Here is a 15,100-nt window from a genome sequence, read left to right as displayed (position 1 = left end):
AAATAGGTGAAAGGATCTTCTCCCCAACATTTTCTCCTGCATTCAGTTAAAATAAGTAATAAGATTTTGTTGGTGAATAGTCAGCAGCAAATAGCTTCTTTTAAGCAGCATGTATTAATCTCATATCAGTAAAATGGGCACAAGTAGTACAAGCTTCTCTCTCCTTCTAACTCATTTTTAATAATAAAACACTTTACTACTGGCCTAATAGGAAAACAACTCTCTAGCTTTCTCCTCATACCTGCAAGATCATTCAACACAATCAACATCTATTACGTTCTGGAAGTTCTATGCACCACACTACATATTAAAGATATAAACATAGAAAGTAATATAACTCTTGCCTTTCAAGGAGTTTATCTTCCAGTTGATGATCTTCAATTTCCTGGGCAACTCTTGATCCTGGATCAGTGCTTCTGAGCTACTAAGTCTTAAGTCCCAGCTAATATAAGGCATTATAAATATAAAATTATGTGTCTAATACTCTAGGGAACCCCTTATTTAAAAGGTAAACATTGGGGAACATTATGTAAACCTTTATAAAACTAAGTAAGATAAGACAACTAAAAAAGAAAAGAATGACATAATAGATTCTGGAAATGACAGGGTCCCTCCCGCCCCGAAAAATTCTTTCTGTGAATTTGAAAAGTTTATTTTCTAAGTTAGCATTCTACTATTCAGATTATTGATGTCGATTTGCAAGAATAGTGTAAATCAAAAAGGGAGTGAAGTTTTGAAAATTATGCTTCAGTTTTCACCATAATTCTATCTAGTAGCTAACAGAAAGAAGGATAAAGCTGAATGGAGTTAAGAAAATAACTTTTTCACATATGAATAGTATAATCCTGTTTTCAATCAATATTCAATTATCTATGTTGTAAATTGGCAAATGAATTCTACTTACTCCCTTCCCACCTAAAATAATAATAGCAAGTAATAGTTAAGATCTGATATCATTTACAAAAGTCAATGTCATTTTTCCCAATAAAACTGTACTTACTCTCTTTACTGTTAACTTACTCTATCTACACTTTTTCAGAATTTAGGGAAGAGTAAAAGAGAGGTAGAAGGGAAGGAAAAAACAGGAAAAGGAGAGGAAGAGGGAGGAGTGTCAGATAATTTAGATATATATGAATATTTTGCAAGTGTTAGAAGAGGAGATAAGAGAGGGTAATGCAGATGAAGCAGAAGAGCTATGTGGAAGGTAGGAAGGAAAGTAAAAGATAGCAGAATTGAAGGAATAGGAAGGGAGGAAAGTACAAGAGAAAGAAAAGGGTGAGAAAGTTGAGGGAGAATAGGAAGGAAGGCTGTATTAAAGCAGAGATGCAAACAGGCCTAAAAGTAAAGAATTTCCCTAAACAGGGACTCAGGATCATTATGATTTTCCTTGCAACTTTTTTCTTAAATACAAACTCAATAAAATGGCAGGGAAAGTAATCATATGGACCTGAGGGAACATTACATTAAAGTCAGAATTAAAATGAGCTAATTTTTATAATAGTGTTACTGCTTAATTTAGAATTTTCTTTAAGTCAAAAAAAAGTTTTATTTTTAAAATAAAAACAGTACATTTTTTCTACCCCAAACTGCCATGAATTAAAATGAATAAAAGTTGAATGTATTTGAAAGCATTCATAAAACACAATATCTTACTTCTTTTCCAGCAAGAGTAGCTTTTATCATAAAAATACATGTAGGGGATAAGGTCCTCTGCTATCTGCATTTCAACACCAACTTAAATGATAGTACTAATGCAGAAACCTCCACTCCTTTTTCAATTCCTTCTAATAATACCAAACCAGTCCTTGCTTGTGTCAGTTCCAATTTCTGTTTATCGTTTCACAGAAGCTCATTTAATGTTAATAAGTACACTGGGAAAACTATGGGAAAATCTTATTTTCAACATCTCTGTGCAACAGGCAAAATCAAAACTCCTGGTGATCAATAAAACACAAACAGGGAAGCTGATTAAAGTCTTTTGCTTTTCTATCACCACATTCATCCAAATTTTTATGTTAACCTTAAGCACTGCTAGCAAACCACTCACTTATGTACATATAAGACTTTGTGTGCATTTATCTTCTCATAAATTTTTGCAGTGGTCTCAGTATTCCTTCAGAAGACAGGTTAAACTTTGAGTTAACTCTACTCCATGTTTATTTTTTAAACAAACCATTTAAATGGCCGTCCAAAATAAAATTTTTTATCTTAACCTCTATAGATACAGTGGGGGTTTTTTCCATACTAGTAGATTAATTAACTTTTGAAATAGAAGGAAAATATATGACCATTTTCATAGTCAACTAAAGAAAAAGTTTAAAGTTTAAAAAGAGGGCAGTTAGGTGGCTCGATGGATAGAGAGGCAGGCTAGAGATAGGAGGTCCTGGGTTCAAATGTAGCCTCAAACATTTCTTAGCTTTCTAGACCTAGACAAGTCACTTAATTGAAATTGCCTAGGCCTTACCCATTCCTGCTTTGGAACTGAAATTTAATAAAAAAAAATCTAAGACCAAAGATAAGGATTCTTTTTAAAGTTTTGGGTTTTTTTTTAATGTTTAGTAGAGTGGGAAATAAATAATTTAATATTTAAATAATAAAATAAAAAATACCCAAGCAGAGTTTTCTGTTTATGTAAGTTGATGCTTAATTTTACTTTTCATTAACTCTGAAATTCAGAGACAGTAGCTCCAAAATTAAACTACTTTGTTTCCTCAGGCTCAAAAACCTGAGAGTTATCTTTATTTTGGTACTAACAGTAACTAAGGATTCTTCATATTTCTTTACATGGATTTTTTTAATATTCTGAGAAAATAAAATTTAAAAGAACATATAGGAGTATGCTAGAGGAAGGAAGGAAGGAAGGAAGGAAGGAAGGAAGGAAGGAAGGAAGGAAGGAAGGAAGGAAGGAAGGAAGGAAGGAAGGAAGGAAGGAAGGAAGGAAGGAAGGAAGGAAGGAAGGAAGGAAGGAAGGAAGGAAGGGAGGGAGGGAGGGAGGGAGGGAGGGAGGGAGGGAGGGAGGGAGGGAGGGAGGGAGGGAGGGAGGGAGGGAGGGAGGAAGGAAGGAAGGAAGGAAGGAAGGAAGGAAGGAAGGAAGGAAGGAAGGAAGGAAGGAAGGAAGGAAGGAAGGAAGGAAGGAAGGAAGGAAGGAAGGAAGGAAGGAAGGAAGGAAGGAAGGAAGGAAGGAAGGAAGGAAGGAAGGAAGGAAGGAAGGAAGGAAGGAAGGGAGGAAGGGAGGGGGGAGGGAGGGAGGGAGGGAGGAAGGAAGGGAGGGGGGAGGGAGGGAGGGAGGGAGGGAGGGAGGGAGGAAGGGACAGAAGACTCTAAAGTCCAATGGTAACACTGGATATTTAGATAATTATATGAAAGAAAGTGGGATATAGAAAAAGAACTTTGGATCCCTGGAGTCAAAGGATTTAGGGGCAACCTCTGCTTCTGACACTAGATGATCAGAGTGAGTGCGTCATTTAATCTCTCTTGGACTCAGTTTTCCTATCTATAAAATTGAACTAAAAGGTATCTGTGTTCCTTTCCAACTATTTCCTCTGAACTTATCTGAACTTTAATTGTACCATATCCAAACTGGTACCTACCCAACAGATTTTTCAGGGAAGTACTTTGAAAATTATGACATGCCAGAGGAAGTAGGGTGGCTCAGTGGATAAAGAACTGGAGTATCCTACTGGAGTAAGAAAGTAAGAAAGATCAAATTCAAACACTTATTAGCTATGTGACCTTGGGCAAGTCACCTAATTTCCATCAGCTAACCCATATCATTCTTCTGCCTTGGAACCAATAGACAGTATTAATTCTAAGGTGAAAGGTTAAAGTTGTGGGGATTTTTTAAGTTATGAAAAATATAATAGGTATTAACTACAACTTTTTGAAACTTCACAAATGACTTAGTTATTTTTAAACCCTTTAGGATTTTTACTTGATTTTCACACTTAATATATGTGATTGTTTTTTACTGTACTTTAATTTAAAACTAAGGAAAATACAAGGCTTTTTAAAATCTATTTGGGTTATGGTGCCATTTAGTAGAATATCAAGCAAGGCTATCATTCACTGTAAGACATAAATCACTTCAAAAAAACCTATGGAAATCTGACCTCTAACGTAGCTACCTTTCATTCTCCCATTTTTAAGTCAAACTAGGTATAGCCATAACAGGAAACAAGAAATCAGATTACAAATCCTCATGATGGTTAATCCATATTAATAACTCAAAAGCAGTCCCTTTTTTCCACTCACTAAGGCTGCCAAATAGACTGACCATTCTCTGATGATTCAATTGATGCTTCAGCAATTAAACAACAAATGCTATAATGGCATTGGCTAAAATCTATGGTCAAAGAGAGGTCATACTGGAACTACCATTCAGTACCCCAAGCAAACACTAGACTTACACAAATAAGAAAATAATTCCCAGCATTCCCACAGCAACCAGAGTACATACTGACACAATCCATTTTCTTAATCTCTTCTCTATGGTGCCACTTTAAAACATTTTTCAAGAGACTGTCACATTGCGCTTGTGTAGTCAGGCAAGCAAAATAACCCCACTTTGCACTTCGGTAGGGCATTTTAGCCAATGACCTTGAAAGCACTTTGCAAGCAAGTACAGGATGCTTGCATTTCTGATCACTCTTCATCTGAGGATTTCTAAACTTTGCAACAAATTGAAAAAACAGATTCCAGTCATTATAAAAGAGGTCATGGAAACATTTGGCTTGATCTTTCAAATGCCCTGATAGCTTGCATACTGTCATATGATTAAAAAGCCCGCACCCCCAGGGAAAATGACTGAAATATGTGAGAAATGCATTAGATGAGATATGCTCATTAGCTCCAGATTTGTAGGGAGGGAAAAAAGCAAGGTTACTTTACCAAAAATGCAGGGGTAGTAGCCCAGGAGATCGAGAATGGCAAAAATATTAAGTATAGCACCACATGTACATGCCAAAGGAAAAATGAAAATTGTTTGAAAATTACACTTATTTTTAGCTCCAAAATATAATAAATTCCCTTCATCTTAGAAATGTTTTGAAGACTATAAGGAAAATAGAATTTTCATGTAAACTGTATATAGATGAGTGCATTGGGGACTCAATAGAGTAAAGCCATGCCTAGACACAATAATATGCCACAGGTGATGTCACAATGGTTTACAAGTAAAAGAAAATCCTTAGAGAAATATATATATATATATATATATATATATATATATATATATTAATGTCCAGGTATAACCAATTTGATCCTATGCCACCCTTAATTATCTGTGTGAATTAAGTTAGTCACTTCTTGGATAATATATAGTGAGTTGACCTTATAATTAAGCAAAGCATACTTCCATATAATCTATTCTCCCACCCCAATGCAACTTTCGTAGCCTCTTTGGCTGTTCTCATAATTTTTTAGTCCTTAGGGAAATGGATTAAATGAAACAATTTAAAAGATCCTAAAGCAAAAGAGAATAAATTTCAAAATCACTAATGATCTGTGATTAGAACTTTATTTTCAATTATTCACTTCTCTATTTTCTCTCCATTTGCAGGTATTTTGTATGATGAAGGATGAAATACCTGGCCCTTGACCCACCAAAACATTGTAGCCGATGTTATAATTTAATTTTGAACTCAAATATGAAACTAGGTCAATCATCCATAGTATTAACCAAGTGTGAAAAAAATATGAGAAAATAAAACTCATTTCTATTCAGAATAAACAGCGTTAAAAGTTAATTTTCTAGTGAGCAGAGAAAACAAAAAGCCTGGTTTTGTTCTATTTCCTATTTCTTGATTCATGGCTGTTTACTTTATTTGTTACTTCTGGCTTGGGCTCTCATTCTCTTGGTGAAATGATCATGAAAAAAACCCACAGCCCCATGCCTTAAGCACCTGCTCTGGCTAGTCTCAGAACTCTTCAGTTCAGTTCAGAAAGTCAACGTGTAGATGATCTATTAAATATGGAGTAAATAAAAACAAATGTCAATGTCATTGTTCATTCACACAATATTTCTCTCAGAAAGTATATTGAGCATAAGACTGAAAACTGCAATGCTATAAAGAGAAATCTATGGACATTTTTGCTTTACCAAGATTACAATTTTTAAAATATCAATTAGTGAAACATGTATTATCCTCAGAAAAAAGTAGCTAAGAAAACCATTATTAAGAGATTCCCAGTTAAAAGAAGAGATTATATTTTTATGATTCAAGTCTAACTATAATTGTTATCAGCTGTACCTTTTCTTGAACTATTTAGAAATGGAAGTGTTATTGGGTGCTTAGGAAAGAAAACAACAGGAAGTAAGTATCTTCAAATGCACTTTATAGTCATTAACTGTAGTGCAAGCCAGGAAGAAACACAAGGTGAATTGGATCTAGTTCCAAACATTCAGAAGTGTGGCTGCCAGTTATCTCACATGCAAAATCAATCAATAAGTCAAAAAAGGGAGGGGGGTTGGGAGAAGGAAAAGCCTTCTCTAGCACATTAATTCCAATTCACCTAGTATAGTTCAGAGAACAACTTTTTTTAATCTAGCTGATTCTCTGATATATACACCAGAAAGGAAGAAAGAAAAAGAAAAAAAAAGATAGTATATGTCCATTAGCCTGCATACAAATAAAGCCAGCCACATCAGCTCAGAAGCAGATGAGCTGCTATAAAGAGTAAGATGTTAAAATCAAATAAAATTTGGAAAAAGATCAGAAAGTTTCTTCAGTGCTCTAATACATGCTAAAATCTATTTAAAATACATTAATATTAATTATATTAAAGATATTATTCCTGGAACTAAATTTTTATTTTGAAGTTTATTAATTTTCACCTTATAAATAGTTTTATTGCTTTTTGACTTTTATGAAAAGTAGACCTTGCTATGACTTCTTCTCTGGTTGTGAAACTGTGTTTGTCTTATAATTAAATAAAAGTTGCTATCACATTTTCAAGACAGCCCTCCAGGTCAGCCTCCTGTGAGGCACTTTTGACTACTCACTAATTAGTGTAAGTATAGATTTAAATTTCAGGTTTATACACTTGTTTACAATTTAATCTAATTTAAAGCTTTTCTGTATCATTAAAGTAGTCATGCCTTTATTCAATTACACAATAAGATGGGGAGAAGGCTATTATAAGTCAACAGTTACATCTGGACTCTAAGCTATCAATATTTTAGAGAAAAGCCTTGTACGATATACTTGACATTAACATTTTCAAATTTATGTTCTAGCCATCTGTCTTCAGAATCATTTTATTGCTGTAATTGCTGTAGGATTCAGAATACTAGCAACCACAATCACTTTACTAAAAGGCATATGTTACCAAGTTCTATATCCAACATAATATAATAGAGTTCTGTCAACTGGAAAATGACTGCTAGGAGGGGCCATGGGGGCGGGGAAAAAATCAATACTCTTTCATTCACCATGCTTTTCTCTTCTTGCTAGGAAATCGAATAAGGTTCATCAGTACTTAGCAGTCTCCACTGGGTAACTAACTACTAAGTGTAAAAATCCACCTCTCTCATATGTGGGCAGAGTAAAATGGCGATTGAGTATATATAGTTAACAGATGATAGAGATACAGATGCCAGTTATATACATTATAGATTATTATAGTTACAGGTGTAGCTGGATGCACACAGACACTAATCACAAAAACTGCAGTTAGTCTATTGGGAATATCACTAGGCAAATCTTCCAGGGAAGTAGAGCAGGATTATAGATGAAATCTCTCAATATGATAGGCTTATTTCTTTTCCTTTTCCTTTTAAACTAGTTTTGCAAATCTGTGTCACTTCTTATTCCTGCCATTCAAAATAGTAGTTTCCAATTCCTATCCATTCAGATGCTTGTGCTTTCTCAAACTGTATGTATAATTGCAATGACATTCCTTAGAAAGAAAGGAAGTGGTGTGAGAGAAGGCTGGGAAGCATGATCAAAGAGAAGAAATCAAGACTTCAAATCATAGAATCAGAGAAATAAACACCACCATTGAGATTATTTTGTCCACCTCCTGCATGTTACAAGCGAATGAGCCAAGGGCCAGAGAACAGTTAATTTTTCTGAGATCATAAAAGTCAGTGACAGAGGCATCACTGTAAAGTCATGCCTTCTAATTCCCTGCCTAAACCAAATTTTGTCATATGCCACAGTTTCTCATTCCTTCAAGAACTTACATGTAGGATAGTTCATGGATCCATATTTTGGGGAAATGATGAATTAGACATGCATGACTCAAGGTAGCAACACATTGGGCAATGTGATGTGATATCAAGTACATGAGATTTGAAGTCAAAGGATCTAGCCTTATAACATGGCTCTACTATCAGTGTGACCTACAATGAGTCATTTAATCCAAGGCATTAGGTCAATCAACACTCACTTATGAGCCTTCTATGGAGAAAGAAAAAAGAGGAGAGGGGGAGGGGAGGAGGGGAGAGAGGGGGAGAGAGGGGGAGAGAGAGAGAGAGGGGGAGAGAGAGAGAGAGAGAGAGAGAGAGAGAGAGAGAGAGAGAGAGAGAGAGAGAGAGAGAGAGAGAGAGAGAGAGAGAGCGTGCACCTGGGAGCTTCTAGACCCCTGAGAAATAGCTCCACATAGAGATTTATGTCTAGAAGTATAATTTTCATGGGGTCAGAAAATCAAATAGCCAAAGTTTAATTTATTAATAACAAGATTAAGTATTGAAAAGGAGCCCCATAAAGAATAAGTTCCTTCATTCAATATGAGAAAGAACAAATACAAAAGTCATTTAGAATGAAAGTAAAAACCTTATCTATTTGGGAAATAGAGAAAACAAATCACCGAAGAACAATAAAACTAAACGAACAGATGGAATTGGAACTTCTTATGAAGAAACTAATGATTGATTAGATTAGAGATGTTAATGTCCCTGGTGTCACCGAATAAACAATTCAAGGCTTTGGAACACTGAGTTGTGAAATTACTATTTCACTGGATATAACATTTTCATGTTGGGATCAATTTGATCTGCATCATTTGTGCAAGGTTGCTCATTAATGTAAACAAAAAGACTTGTTAAGAGAAGTTATTACAAGGGAAAATAAACGAGATTGTGATTGTGTATAAACTCCCAAGTTTAAGAAAAGAGACAACATCCAACTCTCTTACATGTGTCCTATATAAAGTCATTAGCAGCATACAACCTCATGGTGCTTGGTACATGTTTTCCCCCAAGAGGAACCCACTCTAAAATGGAATTGCTACAGAGCCAGAGTACAAGAGTTGATATGATGAATGTGAACAACCTGGGGGAGGGGTGGGAATGACTACAGCAGGCATCTATTGACTCCACAGTAATGTCCTGTCACCCACCAATAGTTTGGACGTATGGAAACATTACTGATTCTCCCCTGAGTTACATAAGACTTCTGACTCTGTGCTTTCATTACATTTATGTTATTTAACAGTGATGTAAAATCACATTCAATCTCAAGAAGCCTTTGTTCAAAAGAAATAGCATTATAAAGCACTGGACCTTGAAGAAACTGTGAGCCCACCTACTCTAGTCTAAATTACACATTTTCTAAATAAGGAAAAAGAGGGATCCAAACAGGATAAATGATTTGTCCAAAGTCATCCATAATTAGTTGCAAAGCCAGCATCAGAATCCAGTTATTCTGCCTACCAATCCAACATTCTTTTCACCATGCTCTTACTTGTCTACAATGACTACTAAAGGATTTGAAAATTAATGCATTCCATTCTGAATGAAATGATCCAAATAAAAGCTGAAAGGACAGATATCTACTGCAAAGTAAAAAAATTGAATTTCTATCTGAATCTTACCCGTCAATCCTTGATTTATCCTATCCTCATACTTTTATTCAAGAAAATTGTGTGCTGATTTATTATTTTAAGTAATTATCCCAACTGACAAGAATCACCAAAATTCAGGTGCAGACCAAGAAGATTTTGTCATCAGTAAATAAGTGAAGTGAAAGAAATCACATGAACTCAAACCACAAATATTGTAACCTGGTCACCAATACCTAAAGATTCTTGGTACATGTGGAAGAAAAATAACCATATTAGACTGATTAATCATAAGAATACTTTTTTCCCCTACCAGGAATTTTGTGAAATATCTTTTAGAATCTTAATTCTTAAATGTCTTTAATTAATAAATTAACAAGATGACAATTAGCAAACCTGACAGTAAATTTATATACTCAGTGGTCAATACATGAATAATGCAAAAAAAAATGAGAGATATAGGATTAGGGGTGATTATTTTCATTTTGCAAGAGTACTTCAGTCAGATTTCATGGGCACATAACTCAAAATGAAGCAATAAAATCCAGCTAATTCATCCCTTGGAACTCAGACCCAGTTATAAAAGAAAATGAAAATGTGGTCATTTTGAAGCTTAGTAACATATAGCAACTTGTTTTTATTTAATACTTAATGGCTATTAAGCACTCTATAAATGTTATTTTAATGGTTAAAACAATTATAAGGTGGATCTTCAAATATTATAATTCCTTTTTTTTTTACAGATGAGACAATTGAGGATGTCTGTGGTCACTAAATGACTTGCCTCAGTCACACATGAGATACGAAAGCGTTGGAAGTCAAATTCATGTCTTTTAACACCAAGTCTCATAACTTCTCTGAATATCTTACTGTACAGAAAATTAATGTCAGCAAATGGTATGTGGGGCATGTAATAGACTTAATGAAGTACATAGTAAATATATTAACATAAATACTCTTAAAATACTGAAATATTTTTCAACATAATTAAGGTAGAGAATACCATGTAGATGATAATGCTCAAAAAAATAAGAAACTTCTCTTGATTTTTAATGGAGTTTTTCTAAGTTCCTTTCTCTCTCAGCACTACTGAAGACTGAGTTACAGGTGGTGTCTACAAACCCCTCCTTTGGAATAGATTCTTATTTAATCAGAAAACATGAAGCTATTTTTAAGAGTAAATTAAGGTAAATTACTACTGCATTTCCATAGGATAATAAACTTGTTGGTCTCCAAGCCTTTTGTAAGGCATATGTCCTAACATTACAGAATAGATCTGATGGAACTTTTGTTTTATAAGGGTTTTTAAAGACTGACCTATGATACAGGCTTGCTCTTAATAAATAGGATCCCACATAAAAAATATTTCTGCATTAAAGAAGCACACCATCAATTTGATGACAATGTCATACTGTCTGCCATTTTATCCAGCCATACCACTACTGGATTTATATCCCAAAGAGATAATAAGGAAAAAGGCGTGTACAAAAATATTTATAGCCTTACTCTTTGTGGTGGCAAAAAATTGGAAAATAAGGAGATGCCCTTCAATTGGGGAATGGCTGCATAAATTATGGTATCTGTTGGTGATGGAATACTATTGGGCTCAAAGGAATAATGAACTGGAGGAATTCCATATGAACTGGAAAGACCTCCAGGAACTGATGCAGCGTGAAAGGAGCAGAACCAGGAGAACTTTATACACAGAGACAGATACACTGTGGTACAATCCAATGTAATATATTTCTCTACTAGCAGCAATGCAATGATCCAGAATAATTCTGAGGGACTGATGAGAGAAAACACTATCCACATTCAGAGGAAGAACTGTAGGAGTAGAAATACAGAAGAAAAAGAACTGCTTGATCACATGGGTAGATGGGGATATGACTTGGGGATGTAGACTCTAAGCAATCACCCTAATGTAAATATTAATAATATGGAAATAGGTCTTGATCAATGACACATGTAAAACCCAATGGAACTGCTTGATGGCTACAGGAGGAGAGAGGAAGAAGGGGAGGGAAAGAACATGAATCATATAACCATGGAAAAATATTCTAAATCAAATAATTAAATAAAATTTTCAAATAAAAAAGTAAATGTCACAAAAGAATTTTGACTGAGAAAATATATTTAAGAAGTATTCCAATTTACAGAAAGCAAAGCAGAGAAATAACCAGTAATGCCACCTATAGAGGAAGACTTCTTTAAATCTCTTGGCAGTTGCTTCATTGAGCTCTTTTGGGGTTCTCTTGGCAAAGATAATAAAGTGGTTTGCCATTTTCTTCTCCAGTAGATTAAGACAAGCAAAGATTAAGTGACTTGCCCATGATCACAAAGCTAGTGAGTATCTGAAACTGGATTTAAACTTATGTCGTCCTCATTCTCTACCCACTAAGCCACCTTAGCTACATCCGTGATTCTTACTGAGTGACTTTGGAGAGGTTGGTTCCCTTTACTGCTCCTTATTCTGCCTATCTGTAATAAAAAGAGGATCAATTAGAAGTCTCTTAAAACTCTGATCTATGATCCATACCAATACAAACAAACAAACAAACAAAAAAGCCACCATCCCTAAATGGGATCTCAGCCCAGGTCAGAATATTTTTCTTTTTTAACACAACAACCACCAGGACATTAATTTTTGTTCATGTGATTTTTCTTCACTGGAGAAGAGATTAACCAATTTCTACTGCTGAAATGCCTAACTAATTTTTTCAAGGCATTTTAATTCCTGTTGATGCTCATTAACCCTGGGATAATTATAGCTACTTTGGCTTTATAATTAGTACTGTATAACTATATATAAAAAGAAAATGGGGGAAGGGGGAACATTTCAACTAGGTAAAACAGTTGTATTTCAATTTTCTAACTCATCAATATTCACTCCTTAACATTTATGTTGCCTTTTTTTAATCATATATCCAATCCATCTTTTATTTTGATTTTACTTCTCCATTTGTTGCGCTCCTTCCCCTCAATGCTAAAACATCTTCTTCATATTACAGACTATATACAGTGTCTAGGCAACAAATGTGTAATTTACATGTAAATGAATTTCAGATAAAACATGCACCCTTACATCTGTATGAAATTTTAATCAGTCAATTATGGTGAATAACTGACTAAAAAGTTCTCAAGACTTTTAACATTTCATAAAAAAGAATATTATTCTTCCCTAAGAAAGCCTAGACAGGATTAAGGACATAATAATTTTTTTCTGAAGAAACTAACACTCCAAAGAAAAGAGTGAATAACTTGAAAAAATAAAACATTCATTTTTCTCAGGTAAGGTTTGACCAAAAACAAACAAACAAAAAAAAAAAAAGTCATTCAAGCTCTTTTAAAAGTTTCATCTAATCTTTAGAACCATGAAGAGGGAAAAGAATTCCTTTAGAATCAGATGTATAAAAACTTTTACTTTAAGAAGTGAAAATAAAAACTACTTGTATTGACGGCAAATAGAGAACAACATAGCTAATGGAAGAAAAGAGAGAATCCCAAAATAGCATTAATAAGTGTCAATGTTTCATAATATTAAGAATGTAAAACACTGAATAAAAGTAAGTCAATAAAAGTTGTTGGGAACCTTAAAAAGCAGTATGATTAAAAATATTTTTAACATACCTCTCACACTATGTACTACAATAAAGCAAATTAGTGAGCTAACTAGTAACGGTTAAAATATTAAGAGCAACAGATAATATATTAATCTCAAGCATGATGAGAAAAATGTTAATCCAATAAATAGAAGAAATTATTAGATGAAAAATTCACAAATTTATGTGAAATTTTAAACAGTTATTTCAACGTAATATGAAGCTTCCAAAATTAAAAACTATTCATAAAAAAACTGACACAGGATTAATGAGGTAAAACACATTTACAAGAGTAAAACCAATTTCACACTAAAAGATGATCTAAGGATATAAATGCAGAATACTAAAAGGAGGGAAAGTATCAATATGTACAGGGAAAAAATTAATTCAAACTCTAATTGCAAATATACAAAAGAACAAATTTTTCAAGTATCATTACTGCCATCAAGCTATGTAAAATGATAAAATATATAATGTTTTCTTAGAGGGAGTAAGTGCTATAGAGGAAATGGGTACATTATTTCATTAATTAAAAAACTATAAATCAGTTTATTCTTTTTGGAGAGTATATGATAAGAACCCAATCATATGCTTTGTTCTAATTTTCCCAGTTTGGGGAATAAACTTAAGAATATTATTAAAAATTGAAAGTTCTATTTTTATAAAATTATGTATGAACTTATTAGTAATAATGTAAGTTAGAAATAATCTATATGCTAATAATAAAAATAGCATTTTAAGGTTTACACAAATTTTATCTCATTTGAAGAAAGAATACTAGAATCACATACAAACACTGAATAAAAAAATTATAGAAATTAAACTGAGAGAAGGAAGAGAATGATAACCAGCAATTTTAACTAAAGAAACAAAACTAATAATTTTTGTATTTTATATTTTCCTTTCTAAATGTAACTAAATTCGTGTTTCTGCCATTATCCAAGATTTTGTACTAAAAACAAAACAAAAAAGTTACATTAAATTATTTTCAAAAGAGAAGACAATAACCCAATAAAAATATAGAAGTCTGAGGAATTATTTTAAGAATATAACCATTCATTGCAATGGGAAATGGCGATTCAACCCATTATTTGTGGTTAATTTAATTCTGTCTCTAAAATTCTGTTTACCTTGAGTAAGTGACAATGTCTTTAGGTTTCAAATATCTCATCTTTAAAATGATTAGATGGCCTTAAAGGTCCCGTATAGCTATAGCTTTCTGATGCTATGATTAAGTAGAACATAGTTCAGAAGAAAGAGCAATGGGCCTGGTAAAAGTGATATCAGGTGGAAATACCACCTCCAGTACATACTACAAGTGTGATGTTGGGCAAGTCTTTAAACTCCCCGAGTCTTAGTTTCTTCATTTTGAAATAACAGATTTAGAAGAAATAGCCCCTTGTAACATTTTCATTTTGTGACTTATGATATACTTAGAGATCTGAAAATGGTTATTTGTTAGCTTCTAAATAATTCTTTTTCTAAAGTTTGAGCAAAGTTGAAATGGTCATGGACCAACCAGATGACTTAAGAGAAAAAACAAGATTACCTAAATATTAAATTATTCTCTTCTAATATTTTTTGATTCTGACATTTTCTTCTGGACAGTTGAACAATATGATAATGATGGCCAAGAATAACAAGGAAAAGGTCTCATATTTATAAAAATATTGTCTCCAAATTTGCCTAGTATTTACCTCAACAACAATCAAAAGCTT

The 15,100-nt window shown here is 33.5% G+C and overlaps 1 protein-coding gene across 22 annotated transcripts in view; it reads right to left on the bottom strand.

Annotated features, from left to right (window-relative positions):
* Positions 1-15,100, bottom strand: part of PARD3 (par-3 family cell polarity regulator) — a 730,632-nt gene that overhangs the window by 466,878 nt on the left and 248,654 nt on the right. For 3 of the 22 annotated variants that reach the window (XM_016426304.2, XM_016426306.2, XM_016426307.2), the window contains exon 1: positions 4,407-5,074. The exons of 13 other annotated variants lie outside the window; for them this stretch is intronic. In XM_016426304.2, coding sequence (XP_016281790.2) covers positions 4,407-4,769 — 363 coding nt within the window. In that variant the 5' untranslated portion in view covers positions 4,770-5,074. Of the gene's footprint in view, positions 1-4,406; positions 5,079-15,100 lie in introns of those variants that run through there. 6 more of the 22 variants (XM_016426305.2, XM_056800892.1, XM_016426308.2 and 3 more) reach the window with 4 other exon arrangements.

Source organism: Monodelphis domestica, chromosome 5 (genome assembly GCF_027887165.1).
Source record: "Monodelphis domestica isolate mMonDom1 chromosome 5, mMonDom1.pri, whole genome shotgun sequence".
In the NCBI taxonomy this organism is placed as follows: Eukaryota; Metazoa; Chordata; class Mammalia; order Didelphimorphia; family Didelphidae; genus Monodelphis; species Monodelphis domestica.
Note: the sequence above shows the minus strand (reverse complement) of the source record. Positions and strands in the feature narration are given on the sequence as shown.